Here is a 21597-nt window from a genome sequence, read left to right as displayed (position 1 = left end):
AACACCACTAGAGACATTTTTCAAGCTGACAATGATCTATTCATAATATTCCCGGGGTCTGTTTGATCAATGAGCCATGAAGTCATTCAATTAGACTATCATCTAGCCTGCATTCTGACAACTTATATGAAAGGATGTCACTGTCAAATACTTGATAAAAACTATTGCAATGGAACTTCCCCAAGTCTATCAGCCTAATAGTGTTAATTTTAAATATAGCAGTAAGTAGAATCTGGTGTGCCTTAAGATACCCCTCTCATATGCCCAGCCTATAGTGGTTTCCAGGATCCTTTCTCACATACTATTGGTGTGCCCCTTACTACTACCACTCTGGAGACAAGAAGGGCATCCTCAGAGCACCTTGCTGAATCCTAACAAGGACCTTGGTCTTTTTGGTGCATGTGGCCATGCTATTCAGGAATCCATTCTGGCAATGGGCCATTCCCCTGGCCACCAGTATTTGCTAAGTGCCTGAAACATGCTGAGAAAATGCCAAGTACTGGACATTCAGACAGGCATGGTTCTGGCCTAGTGGAGTGTTAGCAGCAGAGAAGAGGGGCAACTAGCAGCATAATCAATGATCATAAATTGTGAAGGGTGTTAAAACAGGGGAAACCCAGGAAGCCATCAGTACATACTAAAGTCAAATAGCTACATGAAACTAAGAAGGTTCCAATTTTTCTCCATTAATTGAGCTCTTTGTGAAAAATGAGAACTCCCAGATAGTATCCAGTGGACCATATTTTTAACTCAGGCAAAATGGTTTCAAACAACTTTTGGGGGCTCCTGGACAACAGATTAAGATAGCTGAGCATTATTTGGAAAGTATCAGGGAACCTCTTAAGTTTCCTGAAGAGGAGGGTGATAAAATCAGAGATATACTTGGTTCGAGATGGATAAGAAGTAGGCTGGGCATGGTGACTCACACCTGTAATCTCAGCACTTAGGGAGGCTGAGGGTGAATTGCTTGAGTTCAGGAGTTCGAGACCAGCCTGGGCAACATGACAAAACCCCATCTCTACCAAAACATACAAAAATTAGCCAGGTGTGGTGGCGCGTGCCTGTAGTCCCAGCTACTCGGGAGGCTGAGGCAGGAGAATCACTGGAACCTGGGAGGTAGAGGTTGCAGTAAGCCGAGATCGCACCACTGCACTCCAGCCAGGGCGACACAACGAGATTCCATCTCAAAAATAACATACACATACACACACACACACACACACATATATATATATATAATTAGCTGGGCACAGTGGCACGTGTCTGCAGTCCCAGCTACTCGAGAGGCTGCAGTGAGCTGAGATCATGCCACTGCACTCCAACCTGGGCAGCTGGAGTGAGACCCTGTCTCAAAAAATAAATAAATACCATCCTGGCTAACACGGTGAAACCCCATCTCCACTAAAAAATACAAAAAACTAGCCGGGCGAGGTGGCGGGCGCCTGTAGTCCCAGCTACTCGGGAGGCTGAGGCAGGAGAATGGCGTGAACCTGGGAGGCGGAGCTTGCAGTGAGCTGAGATCCGGCCATGGCACTCCAGCCTGGGCAACAGAGCGAGACTCCGTCTCAATAAATAAATAAATAAATAAATAAATAAATAAATAAATAAATAAAAGAAGGAGAAAGGTGGGGCCCTATCAGAGGCTATTTCAGTAATCTAATATAAGAATGGCTATTTATATGGGTATATGCCTAGAGAGGTTTCACTTTCTGTGCACATCTCTGATTTTTTTATGAGCATATTGCTTTATTTGGACTCAGAGTATTTCTTTATTCAGCAAAAGTATTAAGCAATTCTAGGTATGGGCAAAAAGTAAGTTGACATTAACATAATTAATTATTTTTTCCACAATAATGAGTTTAAAAGATGATACCATATAAAACTATCTTCTAGAGCATCTGCTAAGAAAATATCCAGTAAATTATCATTGAGTACAATATCTAAAATAGTTGTGAATCCACTAAAATCTGGAAAATATCTATTTATTTATTCATTTTTAGAGAAAGGTCTTGCCCTTTTATCCAAGCTGGAGTGCAGTGGCACAATTATGACTCACTGCAGCCTCGGCCTCCCAGGCTCAAGCGATCCTCCCACCTCAGCCACCCGAGTAGCTGGGACTACAGGTGTGAGCCACCACCGCTGGCTGGAAAATATCTATTTAATTGTGATATATGATTTTAAAATAACTTAGAATATAAATACCATGTGCTTGATTACCACAAATGTTTCTAGGAAAGGCTACTCCCAAGCACCCATCAAGAAAAGTTACTCAAAATGGAAACGGGTCTGCAGTCACCACTGATGAGTCACTTGCATCTCCCTCATGTGTGATTGAGAATTAAGAGAAGGTCAAAGCCATGGTAGTTCCTCCTAAATATTTTAAGGCCTCAATGTACCCCCATTTCCTGGTAGGTGAGGACCAGTCAGCAGGGTCAACAGTTGCTCTTACCCAGCGTCATCCTGGAAGCCTTCCAACTCATCCCGCTGCTCTGCCAGGGTGGCCTCCAAATCCAGGTAGGCGCCATTGTGAGACAGCTGCAGAGTACAGTCATCCAGCTGCAAGAGAAAGAGCCTGTTATACCCAACCTGCTCCTCAGATGGGGACTAATACGGAGAAATCACATCATATTGCCCTCATGTGTTTTGTAAAATCAAGCAATATTCTGAAATGTGGATCATAACTTGAAAAGCTAATATGTTAGTGCAAATAGATTGGGAACGATCTGAGTACCGAGTGGATAGATGAGGCATCTCTTAACAGAGTGACATCGACAGTATCCCCTGGGCCCTAGGCCACTGAAGAAGCCCTTTTGGTCCTGGGCCAGCACCTTTTTCCACTCTCAGGGGCCCAGATGAGACCTGGCATTTCAAGAGAGGAAACTGAGATCACAACGCTGATGTGACCATGGATTGAGTCACAGAACTTAAAAGGCAAATTTGGTGGGGAAAATGTGCTGTTTCCTTTGATTCAGTGACGAGTCTGCTTATTCAGATTCTATGGTCGTACTCTGCACATTACAAATAATGTTGCTCAATAAAGTATTTTTACAATTGAACTGAAACATCCTCCAACTGAATGGCAATATACCCAAATTACAACATAGCACACAGGAAATTAAGTCTCTTTGTTACTAATCTCATTTTATTTATTTTTTTTATTTTTTATTTTTTTTTTTTTGAGAGGGAGTCTCGCTCTGTCACCCAGGCTGGAGTGCAGTGGCTCGATCTCAGCTCACTGCAACCTCCACCTCCCGGGTTCAAGTGATTCTCCTGCCTCAGCCTCCCAAGTAGCTGGGATTATAGGCACACGCACAGATCTCATTTTTTAAAATTTTTATTTTTTGTTTTTTGGCAACAGAGTCTCACTCTGTCACCCAGGCTGGAGTGCAATGGCATGATCTCAGCTCACTGCAACCTCTGCCTCCCCAGTTCAAGCAATTCTTCTGCCTCAGTCTCCCAAGTAGCTGGGATGACAGGCACCCACCACCATGCCCCCCTAATTTTTTGTATTTTTAGTAGAGACGGGCTTTTGCCATGTTGACCAGCCTGGTCTTGACATCAGGTGATCCACCCACCTTGGCCTCCCAAAGTGCTGGGATTACAGGCGTGAGCCACCACACCCAGCCAAACATTTTGTTTTACAAACATTTATATGTTGTTCATTATATTCTGGGCACTGTTCTAAACATTTGTACATGGAAAGTTGATTCTCTCACAAACTCTATACGTTCTACTATTTTCCTCATTTTACAGAGGAGGACCCTGAGGCACAGAGAGGGGCTACGTTACTTGCCCAATTCACTATCTAGTAAATGGTGAAGATGGAATTTGGATACCAGCAGTTTGATTTGAGGACACAATCTCAACCACTACACTCTGCATCCTCTCTATAGCCCAAGACCACAAAGAACTTGAAAATTTTGTCATGGTGCAAAATTGACCGAGCAAATATGTTTACCAACGCCATTCCCTTTTCTCCCCAGGCACACAGCCTTGCCTTAGAGTTGGGCTCTGGCTGCATAACTGAGTATTGATGAACAGAATGTGGGTGAAAGTGAAAAGAAGGCCCCCAACAAGCTTGGCCATAACACCTCTGCACAACTGTCCACTTTTCTTTTCTTGCCTATGGCCAGATGCAGAGGAACCAGAGGAGACTTTGAAACCTAGAAAACAACAGAGCCCCAAATGCAAGGAGTTTGGGTTCCTGAGTCACTGCATGGAAGAGAGCACTTTGCTGCCCAGATCCACTGACCCATCCTGGACTGTGACAGGATCAAGAAACGTGCTTTGCTGTGCTAACTCATTAAGGTTTTGTGGTTGCTACAGGTAGCAGTTAGCGTTATATTACATATAGAATGATTACTCTTAAAAATAGAGGAAAATAATTTTACCAAAGAAGATTGAGATTAATTACAAGGAAATCTAAACTCATACCCTCATGCTTGATTTATTGAGCTATAAGAGTGACTCAATTCATCTTCTTGCTGAGTTAGGCTATTATTCCAAAATGACAGCTTGGAGAAAAGTGGACACAAATATGTGGTTACTTTAAATCATCTAGATAAATGCTTGATAATCTGCTATAAGTGAGATTTCAAATAAGGGATTAGTTTTTGGTTTTAATAGGAAAGTTTGGTATTATCCTCAACAAGAGAAATGCAAACTGTCATCTTGTTTAGAAGGAGCATCTATAACAGGCTGTTAATTATTGTTAGAAACCCCGCAGTTCCTTGTTTCTGGTTATCCGCAACAGAATGAAAGGAATTTCTTCTTTATTACTTGTGAGAAATACCTAGTTAAGTCATTTGAAGGGGTTAATCCTATTTGATTCACTTGTTTTATTTCTCTAATAGCAGACTGTACCTCATAATTACTAAAGGCTTGCTGGTGAATTTCAGCGTTCTTGAGCAGCATCTTACAGATGGGTCATCTGATTTGAGAAGGCATTTAATACAAACTGGCCAACCTCTGTACTGTAGTGTCAAAGGTGTGCCCAGGGTTTTGGGGAAACACGCAGGAGCTGCCTCCCCTACTCTGTGGAAGCAGCAGGCAGGAAGAGTTTCCTGCAGAAGGTGTCTCCTGAGCCAACGATCACCAGTGGACTGAAATCAGATTTATCATTCCAGGTGGAAAATTCCAGTGGAAATTGGACCTGTTGACACGTACAGTGAACCATGTGTCTGGCTGTAATCACTGGCAGCTCATTCTTGCTTTAATTTCTACTGCTGTTATTAACTAAGAAAGCTGATTTAGTGTGTTCAGCTGATGGTATCAACACATTGCTTATTTTTAATCCCACATATAATCAACAGACTGAAAGATGGAATGACGAAAGCTCTTAAACCATCACAATGTCCTTTTTCTCAACCCGTGGAAACATATGAGCTTAAAGAGAGAAGCATTGAGATAAAGAGTTTCTGCTTCTCCTCAAGGAGGTCTGAGTCATTCTGAGCCTGTGGTCCACACTCAGCCAGAGGGAGAGAACCAAGAGCAAGAAGAAGTGCTGTCTGGAGAGAAGCCAAGCATATGCATGAATGTGGCATAAATACTCCCACCAGAGCCTGTTTCAAGCTACCAATGCACAGTCGCCGAGCATGGGGTTAGAAAGAGGTGTGCAGAAGTTCACCAGTATACAGAATTTCTACCACACAGATCTGTAAGATCTAAATAACCAGGAGAGCAGAGGTAGCAGAATGGAGTAAAATAATTAGGAAGTGAAACACTTGGAATGTCTATAACCTTTGTTTTTAATATAATCTGCTCAATTGTGAGTTTCTATAATTCTTATTTAAAATTTCTTTTATTTTTATTTATTATTATCATTGGTTTTTTGTAGGGGGGGGTCTCACTGTTGCTCAGGCTGGTCTTGAACTCCTGGCGTCAAGCAATCCTCCCGCCCCGGCCTCCTAAAGTGTTAAGATTAAAGATGTGGCGGGTGCGGTGGCTCATGCCTGTAATCCCAGCACTTTGGGAGGCCCAGGCAGGTGGATCACAAGGACAGGAGATCAAGACCATCCCAGCTAACACAGTGAAACCCTGTCTCTACTAAAAATACAAAAAAATTAGCCAGGCGTGGTGGCGGGCGCCTGTAGTCCCAGCTACTCAGGAGGCTGAGGCAGGAGAATGGCATGAACCCGGGAGGCAGAGCTTGCAGTGAGCTGAGATCGCGCCACTGCACTCCAGCCTGGGCAACAGAGCGAGACTCTGTCTCAAAAAAAAAAAAAAAAAAAAAAAAAAAAAAGATTAAAGCTGTGACCTGCTGTGCCTAGCCAATTTAATTTTTACCAAAAACTATGTTTGACAAGTGGCTCACAAAATTCCTGAGAATTTGACAATCAATCTTGCAGGTCACCCAGGCCAGCACCAGCACATACTGCTCTTGGCCATTCAGCTGAGGTACCTAAAGCAGAGATAGCCGAGATGAAAAGACAGAGACCCTTACCCAGGCTTATCAGTCTCCACCAGCCCTGCCTAAGTCCTAAGCTCTTCTCCTTAGACTGGGAGGAGGTGGGGATGTACTAGTGGCTGGCAGATGTAGCCCCATCTGGGCTCTTTTGCATATCATTTCCATCTCACATCTTCAGATTTTATTCCCAGTAGCCCAAGACAAATATCTCACCTTTCTGGACACTCACCCTGGCCTGCCAGGTATCTGCCTCAAGGTGCTTCGCATCCACCCCAGATTGTACCAGGAAGCCCCATAATCTCCCCAGCCTCTGACAGCAGAATCCCCAAACCTTAGCAAAATGGCCTGTTCTCACCATTCCTCTTCTCACATTCTGGGCAGCATAACTACTACTATTTCCACAGTTCAATTTTAACAAAATTATATGTCAGGCACAGGCAGGGCACCAAGGAACACATAATCACTTCCTTCCCTCAAAAAGATCGTTTAAGTATAACACACAAATCAAGCACAGAAGAGAATAAAACACCAACTAAATCAACTGTCAAAATGGGTGGACGTTCATCCTCAGTTATATTCCTTCTGCTATCGTTAGCAGAGACCTAAGCATCCTCCATGGAACTGCCCGAGTCCCCCGTTCAGGATAGAGGCTGCCATTACCTCCTACGCCAGATATCACAACTCCGATCCCTAATGAATGGGTGGGCAGGCCCATCCCTTTTGTGCTACTGAGTCCCTCAACTGAAAAAGAAAATAATTTGCATCTCTTGATCTCTCAGGAACTTCGTGTGGAGTCCTCACAGCGGGGTTATAGGAAGAGGGGCTGCCCTTTGGGAGACAAGACATGCGTGTGCAAAGGGGATCCTAACAACACAGGGGCTGTGAAGACAGCAAACAAGTCAACACACACCACCCGAGCCACTCCACCACACAAACCCCACCCATCATTACACCCAAGACACAGGAGATTAATATTTAAACCATCACATGAGCCAAGGAGGAAGAATACAATGCTTCTTGGCTGGACCGATACATTGAAAACAGCAAAAGTCCCTAAATTTGCGGGGATGGGGTCATGTTTAGCAATTATTTTAATAAGCAAATTAACGGTACACTAAATGAATTCCTCAATTTTGTCAGTGATAATGAAGTAACAGTTATAAACATTCCGAAGAATTAAAAATAATATGAATAGACAGTGAGTGTTGATTAATTCCAATCCAGTTATTATACAGACTTAGACAGATATATCAAAACTTTCCCTACAGAGTGGAAAACTCAGACACCTCCCTGCCAGACCAGTCCCCGCTGGGGAATCTCAATTCTTACTTACACAGAGGCAACCTGATCCCATTCCTTGGCCTTTCCTGTCAAATAGCTTCCCAAATGACTTAAGGGACCTGGAATTTCCTGACTCTGACAATTTTCATGTCAACCCTGATCCCCTGGCAGCATGTCCCCTGCAGTCCTTTCTTGGCTCTAGGTTTGGTGGCCAGGACATTGCTGGGCACTTCAGGACATAAGACAAAGCCAGGAGCCATGGGGGACGATAACATTACAGGGCTATTATAGAAGTCCGGTGATTAAGGAAATTTAGGGGCAGTGACAGTGGTGCAACAGGAGGACTTCAGATTGGGTTGCAGGCTCACACAGTTAGGGCTGTAAACCTGTGGCCAGGATTCTGGTGGGAGGCAGGGTGCTCAGCAGGCAGCCAGTCTCAGATCCACAGTAAGTGTCCGTCTAAATATCCAGGATTTTGTGCCACTCTGCCTGGGTTAAAACACACCGATAAAGCAGAAACTCATTCCCTGGAGACATAGAAAGAGCCTTCCACTCCTTGTAGAGACACTATGCAAAGTCACTCTGGGGTTCTTTTAACTGTTCCTGCAGAGATAGTACAGTCAAAAAGGAAGGGCAAGTCAGGCATGGTGCCTCATGCCTGTAATCCCAGCACTTCGGGAGGCCAAGGCAGGCAGATCACTTGAGGTCAGGAGTTTGAGACCAGCCTGGCTAAAATGATGAAACACCATCTCCACCAAAACAAACAAACAAACAAAAATTAGCCGGTATGGTGCCACACCTGTAATCCCAGCTACTCAGGAGGTTCAGGCAGGAGAATCGTTAGAACCAGGGAGGCGGAGGTTGCAGTGAGCCAAGATTGCGCCACTGTACTCCAACAGAGTGAGACTGTCATCTAAAGAAAGAACAGAAAGGGCAGACTCACCATCCTGAAAAAAAAAAACAACCCAAACATCTCAAAGAAGGCTGATGTCACGTCTCGATTTATGTATTCTTTCTTTTTCTTAGTCCAGTGAACTAGCATGTTACTGGGGTAGCTTAATGATTATCTAGGTTTTGGCAGCAGGTCCACAGTGATCCATAGCCCAGGCAATAAAATTTCTGTGTAATCCTGAAATAGATTTGCACAGAACCGTTCTATAAATATATATACTAGAGCTACTCTTTAAACTAATTTTGATTACAGTTTAGAAGTGGGAAAACATTCTGATCTTAAAAAGAAAAAAGTAAACCTAATGGAAAGCGCAAGTGCTCCTGGGACTTCATTGGCTCCCCCATCCCTGCATCCACATCCTCCCAATGTTATTTTACAACAACTTCTCTCTAGAGGCAGATTCTTCCTCTACTCCTGGAATCTGGGTGGCCTGTGTCTTGCTTTGGCCAATGGACAGTGTCACGTGTGACCTGGCAGAGACCTGGAAGGCACCTGCTCACTGGGGCTGTCCTCTCTTGCTGCTCTTGGAGCTCTGCCTCTACCTGAAGATGTTGGGGTTCCGTGCTGGAGGGTGAAAGACTTGGGCCTGGCTGCTCCTGCCACCCCCGCTCACAGCTTGCCAACTGCCACATGTCACACGAGGCCAGCCTGGATGGTCAAGCCTCCAGATGACCCATATGACAGACACATGAGACAGCCCAGGAGAAATTGGCCAAACTGGCCCAAACCAGAACTTTCCAGTTGACTCACAGGCTCAGGAGCAACTTTAGGGTTCTGACTTTATGTCACCCTCCTCTTTCCATGAGCTTGCCACCTCAACCCACAGCCGACAGGGAGAACAACTTTCACACTCCACGTGCTCTGCACCTGGATGGCAGGTTGGTGAGAGGTTTGCCCCCTTCAAGTTGCCCACTGAACGCACCATGACACTGCAGGCTCAAGGCAGGACTGGTCACTACCTGCCCAGTCCTGACATGCCACAGAGCAAGAACATACCTGAGCCCAAAGTCCTGCTTCTCTGACCTTCCGTGAGCCCAAAGTCCTGCTTGGGGCAGAGGACAGCAGCAGCACTTGCTGGGTAAAAGCAAGGAAGGGGTACCCAAACAGAGCCTGGAGCACCGGGGAGTGAGGGAGCAGTCAGCCAAGGACCCTCCCAGGGAGGAGAGGAGACAGCAGGAGGCTAGACCACACGAAGCCCCAAACCCCTAGAGCGTGCTCCATGGACCCATGGAACTTCACTTTCAAAATGCAAATGGAAAGATAAAACTTGGAAGAATTTCAAGATAGCAACCTTAAGCACAGGGCGCTTCTGACTCCATCAGTCACATGCCCACAAAGCCAGCCCCACTCATGGCTCATAAATGAAGTGTTGCTGTCGGCCCCACCTCTTTCCAGGGCCAGGTTGACTATGGGTCCCCTGACTGCCCCACTTCAGGCACATACAGCTTTAAGAGCAGCCCAAAAGCAGTCAGCATGTTCCATTTGGTCAGTTGCAATACAGCTACGCCTGTTTCCCCCCTCAAATGGTACTTTTGTTGCTAGGCAGCCATGAAGCTTGTGGCTTCCTTGGATTTTGTGGTTCCTTCTAAATGGAGCAGAGACAAGAAACTGGACTTAAAGGACAAGCAAAAAATGTTAGGAAAGACAGCTTTCCAACAAGCAGTGCCACGTGTCCCTTTCACAAGTCTTAATAAAACCAACACAAAACTCGGTTCAACCATTCTAGCTTTTACGGACTGTGATTCCCCCTTAACCCGTAACAACCATTGCAAAGGGACAAGACACAGGGCACACACTCTGGGATTGTCCTCTGCTATTTCCTAAGGTTATAGTGAGAATGTGGTATTCATTTCATTAACCTTCAAACTATGCATACTCCTCACATGTATTCCTTTGTATGTATAATGCATTTCACACAAAAAAATGTAATTACATTTACATGTTTTAAAAATACAAGTAACGCTTGGTCAATTTTCTTAAGAGAAAGACTACATGAAATCAATTCACATGATATCAGAAGAAAGCAGTTCCTGTTGGCTAACCCCAACAGATCATTTTTAAACTTTTAAGTTCTTAGTGGCCCATTTGGCCTTTTCTAAATGAGCACATCATAGTTACTTTAATAAATGTTTTAGGATGAAGTACAAGGATATTTTTGATGACCCAGCATATATGGGTTATGAAATAACATGAATGTATTTACTTTGAAAGCAGTTGGACTTTACTTTCTCAGAAACATTCAATAAGTTACGTTCTTTGCGGCCACCAAGCAAGAGAAGCAATGTCTTGAAACTGACTTAAGCAGTTTCCCAATAAGCCCCAGATTTCTATTTAAGTCAACAAAAGAGTCCAGCTCACCAACCAAAGGCAACAGCCTCTGTCAAATTCTGCAAGAAAGACAAAGGTCACGTATCTCCCACTCAGAGCTTAAATTTAGAGGGAGGGATAGTCTGGTAAATAGGTAAATATTTGAATTATTTTAAAATATTTTACTATCATTAAATAGCCAAAAATACATTACACTTTCCCTTGAAAAAGCTGGAATATATTTTTTACTTATGTCTATAGGCACCTTTTGCCATTTTCCGTTTCACTTTATTCAAGTTGAAAATCGTATCAACACTATGTTTCAGGATTACTATTACCACTGGTTTGTTAACTCATTCAGATTAATAGTCCCTTCCTGTTCTTCTCCATGCCACACACTACACTGTGTCCTGGGGAGACAGACCTAAGCAAGACAGACCAGGTCCTCCGGAGCACTCGGGGCTGTGGACAGGACTGATCACCCAAGGCAGTTCAGGAAGTGAGGAGGCACAATGAGTTAGTTGTCTGTGTTGTTTCTGTTCTTGTTTTCTTCAGGAGGGGATGTGGGATGCAGGGACTGAAGCACAGTGGATGCAAGTCCTGTTACAGAGTGTGAGCAGTTAAGGCAGCGAAGGGAGGCAGGCCACCAGCCACGGAGGGGGAGCCTCTCTGGCCAAAGCAGACTAGCCTTGATTCTAGGGCAATAAGAAGCCATGAAATGGAATGGCTGTGAGCAGGTATGTGCAGAACCAGCTTTGCAGTGTGGGGATGAAAGAGGGAAGACAAATGGAGAAGCCACCACTAGGATCAGGGGCAATTTGAATGTGGCTTGGACAATGGTGAACCCAGTGGAAATGGAGAGAAGGAAAGGGAGAGGGGTGGTATAGGGAAGGAGGGCATGAAAGAGAGAAAGGAAAAGTTAGAGGATTGAGTGACTGGTCAGATACGGTGGTGTCCAACATAAGAGAGGCAGAATATTGAGTTTCTTGCTTGAGCAAACTGGCAGTACCATTTACCATTTGCACTAACATGGCAAACACTGGACTAATAGCTGTTTGGGGGCAGGGAGACAGGATACAATGAGGATTTGGTTTCTGGTTTTTCGGTTTTGTTTTTTATTTTGAGGTAGGGTCTCACTCTATCACCCATATTGGAGTACAGTGGCAAGAACACAGCTCACCACATCCTTGACCTCCCAGGCTCAAGTGACCCTCCTGCCTCAGCCCCCCGAGTAGCTGGGACTACAGGTGTGCGTCACCACGCCTGGCTAATTTTTTAACTTTTAGTAAAAATGAGGTCTCACCATGTTGCCCAGGCTGGTCTTGAACTCCTGGGCTCAGGCAATCCTCCTTCCTCACCCTCCCAAAGTGCTGGGATTACAGGCATGAGCCACCGTGCCAGGCCACAACTGGGATTTGTTTTTAACATGCTTGTCTTAAAAAGGTGGTGAATAAAGAAATAGATTCAGGGGGCTGAGTGTTAATAAAAATATGATGGTTGAAATCCCACAGATGCATTGGCGTGCCTAAAGATAACTGCTTACTTCATGTGTCTTGAGAATCAGTAGTGGTAGTCCCTTTTTAAATTTCTGATATTGCTAACTGTGCTGTCTGAATATTTTCTCTAATGATTTAGAAGAAGTTCTTTATTAATGTCTTTTTAAAGAACTATTGATTATACTGCTTTTCCTCTATAAGTTTGTTTTCTAGCTCACTAATTGCTATTCTTATCTTTATTATTTTCTTCTGTGTTCGACATGTTGTTTTTTCCTAACCTTTGAAATCTTAAGATTTTTCAGCCTTTCTTCTTTTCAATTATGTGCATTTAAAACTATAATTTCCACAAGACCTCATCTCTACTAAAAAAAATTTTTTTAAATAGCTGGGTGTGGTGGTGCACACCTGTAGTTCCAGCTACTCAGAAGGTGAAGGCAGAAGGATCACTTTAGTCCAGAAGTTCAAGATTATAGCGAGCTATGATCGTGCCACTGCACTCTAGCCCGGCCAACAGAGCGAGACACTGTCTCAATAAATAAATAAATATGAAAAAGACTACAATTTTCCTCTACGTAAATCTGAGCTATAGTCCACAGGATCTGATGTGCTATATTTTCATTATGTTCAATTCAAAATAATTTCTACATTTCACCAGGATTTCTCTTTTGATCCAAAAATTATTTAAAAGTATATTAAATAATTTCCAAATATTTAGTAATTTTCTAGTAGCTTCTTTTATTGTAGATTTCTTGCTTAATTTCACCATGATCAAAAAAAAAACACACACACACACACACACACTCTGTATGATTGCAATTCTTTGAAATTTCTTGAGACTTGTGTTATGGTCCAATACAAGAAAATAATGTATCCTAACAGTTGCAGTGTTTGTTAAATGAGATACTTAAATCTCCATCCTCACCGCTCTTTACCTGCTTGTTCTATAGAGAGGCATACAACCGTGAATTTTTCTATTTTTCCTTTTCATTCTGTCAATATTGGATTTATTTCAGTTATTAGGTGCAGACAAATACTTCCTAGTGGACTCTTTTAGCACTATGAGATTTCCTCCTTATCTCTAGTAATGTTTCCTGCCTAAAGAGCATGTCTGTTATTAATACAGGCAGGCCACTTTCTTTTGGTTAGTGTTGCATGGATAGTCTTCTTTTAGTCCTTTACTTACAATATTTGGTGCCCATATATTTTAGATGTATCTCTTGTAAGTAGAATATAGTTTTTTAATCTAATCTGATAATTTTTAATAAAAATACATCAAAGACTGTTAATTTAAAATGATTGCTGATGTTTAGGTTCAAATCTGCATGTTTAGTATTTAATCTGCATGTTCTAGTTTCCTTTTTCTTCTTTTCCTGCCATATTTGGTTTAATCTACTATTCTTTATTCTTCTATATTCCTTTCTAGTATTCTTTTTATTCCCATGTACACATTCTTTTATTAAGCCTTTTAGTGATTTATCCTATAGATAATATGCCTTCCTGACTCAGCAAAAAAAAAATTAATGCCATCACTTCTCAGACAACGTAAGGGCACTAGACCACTTTAATATGATTTATACCTTTTTTTTTTTTTTTTTTTTTTGAGACAAGGTTTCACTATTTTGCTCAGGCTATTCTTAAACCCCTGGGCTCAAACAATCCTCCTGCCTCAGTCTCCTGAGTAGCTGGAAGTACAGACGTATGCCATCGTGTCAGCTATACCTTTTGAGATATTGAGAAAAGTATTTTAAATCCCATGAAGTAGTATTGTTTTGGGCAGTTGATATTCACTTAGATTTACCTTGTTTATTGCACTTCATTCCTTCCTGCATTTCTGTGCTTCTATCTATAATAATTTCCTTTTGCCTGAAGAACTCTCTTTAGTATTTCTTTAGTGAGAGTCTGCTGACAACAAAACTGGTCAGTTTCTGTTTTCTAGAAACATTTTTATTTCACCCCCTCTTTGGGGATAACAGCTTTATTGAGATATAATTTATACCACATAATTCACCTATTTCCAGTGCCTAATTCTCTGGCTCATAGTATATTCACAGAGTTGTGTATCCATCACCACAGTGAATTTCAGAATACTTTCATCACCCCCAAAATAAACCACAAACCCATTAGCAGTCACTCCTCATTCCCCCACACATATACCTATCAGCCCCTGACAACCACTAATCTCCTTTCTGTCTCTACAGATTTGCCTATTTTAGATACTTCATGTAAGTGGAATCACACAATATATGGTTGTCTTAGTCTGTTTCGTATTGTTATAAAGGAATACTTGAGACTGGGTCATTTATAATTTTAAAAGGGTTATCTGGCTCACAATCCTGCTGGCTGAAAGACTGAGCATGTGGTGAAAGCCTCAGGCTGCTTCCACTCATGGCAAAAGGCAAAGGGGAAGCCAGCATGTGCAGAGATCATATGGCAAGATAGGAAGCAAAAGAGGTAGGATGGAGGTACCAGGCTCTTTTTTAACAGCCAGCTCTTCCATGGAAAAAATATAGGTAAGAACTCACTCTCCCCCAACCATGGGCATTAATCTGTTCATGAGGGATGTATCCTCATGACCCAAACACCTCGCCTTATGCCCACTCTCAACACTAGGGATCAAATTTTGACATGAGATTTGGAGGGGACAACATCCAAACTATAGCAGTGTTCTTTTGTGACTGGTTTCTTTCACTAAGCGTAATGTTTTATGAGCTTCATCTATGCTGTAGTATTTATTGGTATTTCACTCCCTTTATTGCTGAATAATATTTCAAAGCATGGATATATCACGTTTTATTTATCTATTCCTCAGTTGATGGACATTTGGACTGTTTCCACTTTTTGGCTATTATGAATAATACTACTATTACATTTGTCTGTGTACAAGTTTTTCTGTAGACATATGCTTTCACTTCTCTTGGGTATATACCTAGGAGCAGAAATGCTGGGTCATTAACATTTTAAGAAAATGTCAGACCGTCTTCCAAAGTGGCTGTATCATTTTACATTCCTACCAGCAATGTTTGAAGTTTCCAATTTCTCTACAATCTCACCAACACTAGTTGTTGTTTGCCTTTTTTATTATGGCAATCCTAATAAATGTGAACTGATATCTCATGGTTTTGATTTGCATTTTCCTGATGGCTAACGGTTTTGATCATCTTGTCATGTATTAATTGGGCATGCGTATATCTTTTCTGGAGAAACAGCTATTAAAATCCTTTGCCCATTTTAAAATTGTGTTATTTGTCTTTGTTGCTCAGTTGTAAGAGCTTCTTATATATTCTAATACAAGTCTTCTATCGGATATGTGATTTGCAAAAATCTTCTCCCATTGCATGGATTGTTTTTGACTTTCTTCATGATGCCCTTTGAGGCACAGAAGTTTTTAACTTTGATGAAGTACAATTTACCTATTTTCTCTTGTTCTTTGTGCTTTTTGTGTCATATCACCTTCATTTTGAAGGATGTTTTTGCTAGATAAAGAATGCTAGGTTAGCAGTTATTTTCTTGGAGTATTCTAAAACTGTTATTCCATTGCTTTCTAGCTTACATAATTTTGGTTTAAACATCAGCTAAGTCTGATATATCTCTTTTGAAGATAATCTATTTTTCTCTAGCTGCATTTAATGCTTTCATCGCCTTTAATTCCCATAAGTTTTAATATAATGTGCTTGTGTGCAGATTACTTTGTAATTTTGGGCAGTCTTCTTGAACTTATGGTTTGATGTCATTTGTTGATTTTAGAAAATTGGCCATTACCTTTTCAAATATTGCTGCTGTCCATTCTCCTTCTTTTCCCATTGTTATTTTAATACATATATTTTAGACCCATGACTCATATGCTTCTTATGTTCCTTTCTGCATTTTCCATTTTCTGCTCTTCATAAATTGGTCTTAATATCTTCTACTGACCTTATTCCAGATCATTAATTCTCCCTTCATCTGTGTCTAATTTTCTGTTGAACCATTTACTCCATACTTAATTTTTGTATTTGTTGTTTCTAAAATTTCCATTTGATTATTTATATTGTATATCTCTATTTTGTTTTGTTAAAAGTCTTTATCTTAATCTATTTTCTAGTATGTATTTATCACAATTGTTTTAGAGATCATATCTGATCATTCTGTTATCTGGATCACATAGATGTTTCTGTGGTCTTTTTTATTCTTGGTCATGTCTCTGGATATATCAAATAAATCTTTATTGAATGTAGTCATTGTTTATTAAAACATTTAGAGGCTCTGGATAATGTTTTCCTTCAGAGAGGATTTTCCTTAGCTTCTCACAAGCCATAGGATAGATCTCCTTAATCCAAACAAGGATTAAACTCACTCAAAACTGGGTTTCAGTGTTTGTATGGCCTATTATGTGTTCGGTTAGCCCTTATTTCAATGGTGTAATCTTTAAGGGTCCCAACTGAATGACTGGAATGTTGAACAGAATCCGTCTATCTTGGTGAACCCCCATCTCCATTTTTTTCTCCCCAGCAGAATGAAACTATTAGCTCTGCTTAACTTCTCAACCTCCTCAGTCACTTTCTACTTGCCTTCATAGACTCTGCACCTGCCACTCATGAACAGGTAAATACAACAAGATGAAAAGCAACTTAGAATATCAGACTTAATTAGTCTGACCTCACTGAGTCTCCTTTTTCTCTGGGGTTTTGGCCACCTTGGTAGTTCTCCAGAGCCTTCAAACAAATATTTTTGGTCCTCTGGCTAGCTTCTCCATTGTTCTGGATAGAATATTGGTCTGCTACAAGCTAGTTCATTATAGCCAAAAGCAGAAGCCCAAACTTCTAACTTTTAATAGCTAAAAATATTTACTATTCAATTAATACAAGTTAACATGAATTATTTAATCTTCACACAAGCCTATGAGGATGGCACTATTATTATTTCATCTTTAATTGATATAAAACTGTAGCACAAGCTCACAGAACACTGTACTTTGGCCAAATAAGTTGCCCAAAATTGACACAATTAGTAGCAACTGAACCCAAATGGCATGGCTCATGAGACGTTCTTAGCTGCTGCGCAAGAGAATATAAGGAAGAGGAAGAATAAGAAATGAATGAGAAAGAAAGGAGGGCAAAGGACTAAGTCCTCAGCAAACAACATTTAGAGGCTGCATCAAAGAAAAGGAGACTAAGCAGCAGCAGCCAGAGAGAACCAGAGAAAAAAACAAGAAAAAGCTGTCATACGAACCAAAGGAAGAGTGCTTCAAATAGAACATGGTCAACCGGAAAATGCCGATGAGAGGTCAAGTGAGACACAGACTACAACATCTGGAATAATTAGGTCTAGTGTTACCAGCTGCTCAACCTTCAAACAATAAAAACCTTTGCCAAGATATGTATGCTCCAATCCCTACCTCCTATTCTTCTGCAAACATTCACAGAGCACACAGCGGGTCCCAAGCATATCCTGCTTATTTATTATGATCCTGCCTAACAAAGTGAGGCAATGCAAACCACTCCTAGATGGCTAAACTACATAATCAAATTCAAGTAGTTAAAAATTGAACAATTATTGGATAAACCACATAAATAGGATAACTCTTACTGATTCTCTTTAAATTGTCAAAGCTCTTGCATAAAGTTTACAAGGACTTTTAATATGTTATTGCTTTATATTTAAAAATCACTGTTGTTCACATTCATTCAAACAAAAATACTATGATGTATAAAGAAACTTACAAACATATGAAAGATTTTCAGTATGATCAGAATGAAGAGTTGGTGAAAGGGAGAGAAAGCAAAAACCTAGGGGAGGGGCACATTATTTCATTAATGTGAGCCACCAATAAAGTAAATCCAATAAGAACAGGGTTTATGCATAGGATCACTCAGACCAGCTACATAATTTGTAGCTACACCAAAAATGTGGTGCCCAATGTTCAAAAAGCAAAAAAAAAAAAAAAAAAAAATCATTCTCCTTTGGTCAGCAGTCTCTTTTGACCTCCCATGGTGTTTTTTAAAATCTGCTATTTACTACTGCACTTCCTCAGGCATGGGGATACTCACTGGACATATGCAGAGTTTCACAGGTGCCCACAACCCCAGCCCCACCACTCTGCACATGAGGAACATGCCCAACCCCAACCTTCTCTGCACCTGCACCCAGGCCCCTGCTGGGTGAAGGGCAGCAGAAGTCCCTGGGCAGGGTATGGAGTGGGCAGCAGACCACCCACCACAGGGAATAGGGAGGCAGAAGCGCCAAGCCCCCGGCACCTGCTCCCACTGTCCCATTGGCCTTTGCTTAAAAGACACAAGTTCAGAAATAAAATTAAGAATTTCAAGACTGTAGCCACATTGCATTAAATTCCAAGTGCAGAGCCCCCTTCTGCATATGGGGCCCTGTGCAACTGCACTCGTTACACACCCATGGAGTCGTTCCCAGAGCAGGCCACCACTCAACACTTCCTGTTGGATTCTGGGCTGTGAGTCCAGAGCGGCCAGTTGACTGCTGCCTCCCCTCATCTGCTTGCATTCCTGGATGGTGGGGCCCATAGAACATGACTTGGAATCACAAGACACTATTGCCCAGTGCCCTGCCATCCCTCCATCAACCTCCTAGCAGCATTTAAAATGCAGATTCCTGGAACATACCCCAATTTCCTAATTCTGTGGGTCTGAGCAGGTGGGGCCCGGGACATGGCACATTTTCTACCACCCACAGGTGACCTGATGCAGGAACCTGGGGCCCCGCCCTGAGAAAAGGTGCCAGAGACACCACCACTTCAGCTCCCCTGGGCAGGGGGAGAGCAGAAATCTCAGCTTGGGCTGAAAACCAAGAGCAGAAACTCAGGATTCCCAATCTGTTCAGAACTTTCCCCTCTGTAGCCAGTCCCCAGCTCTCCTTCCTACTTTGTCACATTTATCCACACGGTACCCTTCAGGCTGCGTGAGTATGTCCCAGGGTCCAAGGGTAGGCCCACTGAGATCCAGGGAAAACACACAAATGGGCCAAGAATCTAGCTCCACCTGGCATCTGTGATACGAAGGAGCAGAAGCCACACTTCAGGGAAATCCAGCTGGCCATGACTGCAGACTTCTAGGAAAAGCTTTTAAGAATACTAGAGGGTAAGCTGCCAGGTGGCCAGGAAAACCCAGAACTCACAAACCATTCCATAGCATCCCCAGAAAACAGCCCTTAAGGGATAAAGAAAGCCAGCCTCAGAGGCAAGCCGGCAGCAGAATATTGGGCCGGCCTGTTATCTATCACAGCTGTGAAACGATGGGGGCCTGCGGGACATCAGCGTTCTACAACTGGCAGAACGCTGCCACACTCAGTGTGACCCACATGGCATTTTAGAATACTTTTGGTTAGCTGCCAACAGTTAAAAGTAAAGGCATGGTACATAAAAAGCCAGGTTTCCAGCTTCTCTTGAAGGTTGGAAACATCCAGAAACCCTGGGCTGTCCTTTACAGCAGCCCCAGGGAGGCTGGGCTGAGCAGTACTGCCCTTCATTCCAAGCACATGCTACCAAGTACCCAGAGCCACCTGCCTGCCTGGCTCATTTCTACTACACATCTGGACCCTGGCTCAGGTGACTCAAAGGTCTTTTTCCTCAGATGTGGTATGATTAAATGTGCAGTTTCTTCATTTAGTTTCGACTGTACATAATACTAATGTTCTCTACCTGCCACCTTCTCAATAACCAGAGGATTTCAAGGTCAGCAGCATGAAACCAGCAGTGTAATTGACTCTATTCCATTCCCTTAGTAATTCATTAACTCTGTGACCAGACAGCCCTGGTTTAGTGATCAGCTGAAACCCCTCAACCAAACACCTCTACTCATTGAGGGTTATGCTGCCTTTAAGATCCTCAGAGTCCCAGATACCCAAGTCAGCATCCACTGCCTCCCCTCTGTTTCCTCCATTCTGTCTCCAGAACAAACAGAAAGCCCCACTGTGAGATGCCTGAGATGCAGATTACGGGAGTCCTGTTCAGTGGTGATGCCTCCCCCCACCTGGCATCACAAAGTATAGGGTTAGTGTGAGCTGTAATTAAAGACTGGTCCCTGTACTCCCTGCCACAACTTTTAAAATCCAATTTTAAAATCCACAGGCATCCATGTATTTCTAAATTACAACTTGTACACTTTTAATTGGAAGAGAAAAAAAGAAAGATAAAAACAAGCACGGTCCTTGCTCATGAGCAGAAGATCACAAGTCTTTAGAACTTGTCTCCCCTGGAGCTCCAGGATGCTGAAGGATGGCCCTTCCAAAGAGCCACATGCAGGGGACAGCAAAAGTGAAACGCTGCCATTTGTAATGTCACATGCCCTAGGTAAATATTCCCTGAAAACCCCCACACATATTGTCATCTTCAATTTGTGTTTGAGAAACGTTCAGAGAGAAAAAGTTCACTCCTCTTCCAGGATTATTCACGTTATATACCAGCCCAGAGCAGGGCTATCACTGTGACCAGCTCTGGTGTGTTTGGGGATCGCATTCACTTTGCAGGAAGTGCATTTCTATAACAAAAAATACAAATGGTCAGTACATGACTCTGGGAATGTTCCAAGTTAGTTCGTTGAGAATCTGACCTTTAATATAAAAGTTAACTTTCTTTTCTTTTTCTTTCTTTTTTTTTTTTTTTTTTTTTTTTGAGACAGAGTCTCAGTCTTTCACCCAGGCTACAGTGCAGTGGCACAATCTCAGCTCACTGCAACCTCTGCCTCCCAGGTTCAAGCGATTCTCTGCCTCAGCCTCCCCAGTAGCTAGGAGTACAGGCATGCGCCACGACGCCCATCTAATTTTTACATTTTTTATAGAGACAGGGTTTGGCCAAGCTGGTCTCAAACTCCTGGCCTCAAGTAGATCCACTCACTTTGGCCTCCCAAAGTGCTGGGATTACAGGTGTGAGCCACCGTGCTCAACACAGAAATTAATTTCCTTTTTTATAATGGAGCTCACTCTGTTGCCCAGGCTGGAGTGCAATGGTGCAATCTTGGCTCACTGCAACCTCCACCTCCCAGGTTCAAGCAATTCTCCCAGCTCAGCCTCCCAAGTAGCTGGGATTACAGGTGCATGCCACCACACCTGGCTGATTTTTTTTTTTGTATTTTTAGTGGAAACAGGGTTTCACCATGTTGGCCAGTCTGGTCTCGAACTCCTGACCTCAGGTGATCTGCCCACGTTGGCCT

General features: G+C 42.5%; 1 protein-coding gene across 7 annotated transcripts in view; it reads right to left on the bottom strand.

Moving 5' to 3' along the window:
- FHOD3 (formin homology 2 domain containing 3) overlaps positions 1-21597 on the bottom strand; it is a 486695-nt gene that overhangs the window by 421332 nt on the left and 43766 nt on the right. For all 7 annotated transcript variants that reach the window (XM_009192610.3, XM_009192611.3, XM_009192612.3 and 4 more), the window contains exon 2: positions 2450-2556. In XM_009192610.3, the coding sequence (XP_009190874.1) occupies positions 2450-2556 (107 nt within the window). The remainder of the gene's footprint in view (positions 1-2449; positions 2557-21597) is intronic.

This window comes from Papio anubis, chromosome 19 (assembly GCF_008728515.1).
Source record: "Papio anubis isolate 15944 chromosome 19, Panubis1.0, whole genome shotgun sequence".
Classification (NCBI taxonomy): domain Eukaryota; kingdom Metazoa; phylum Chordata; class Mammalia; order Primates; family Cercopithecidae; genus Papio; species Papio anubis.
The sequence above is the reverse complement of the archived record's forward strand: the minus strand, read 5'-3'. Positions and strand labels throughout refer to the sequence as shown.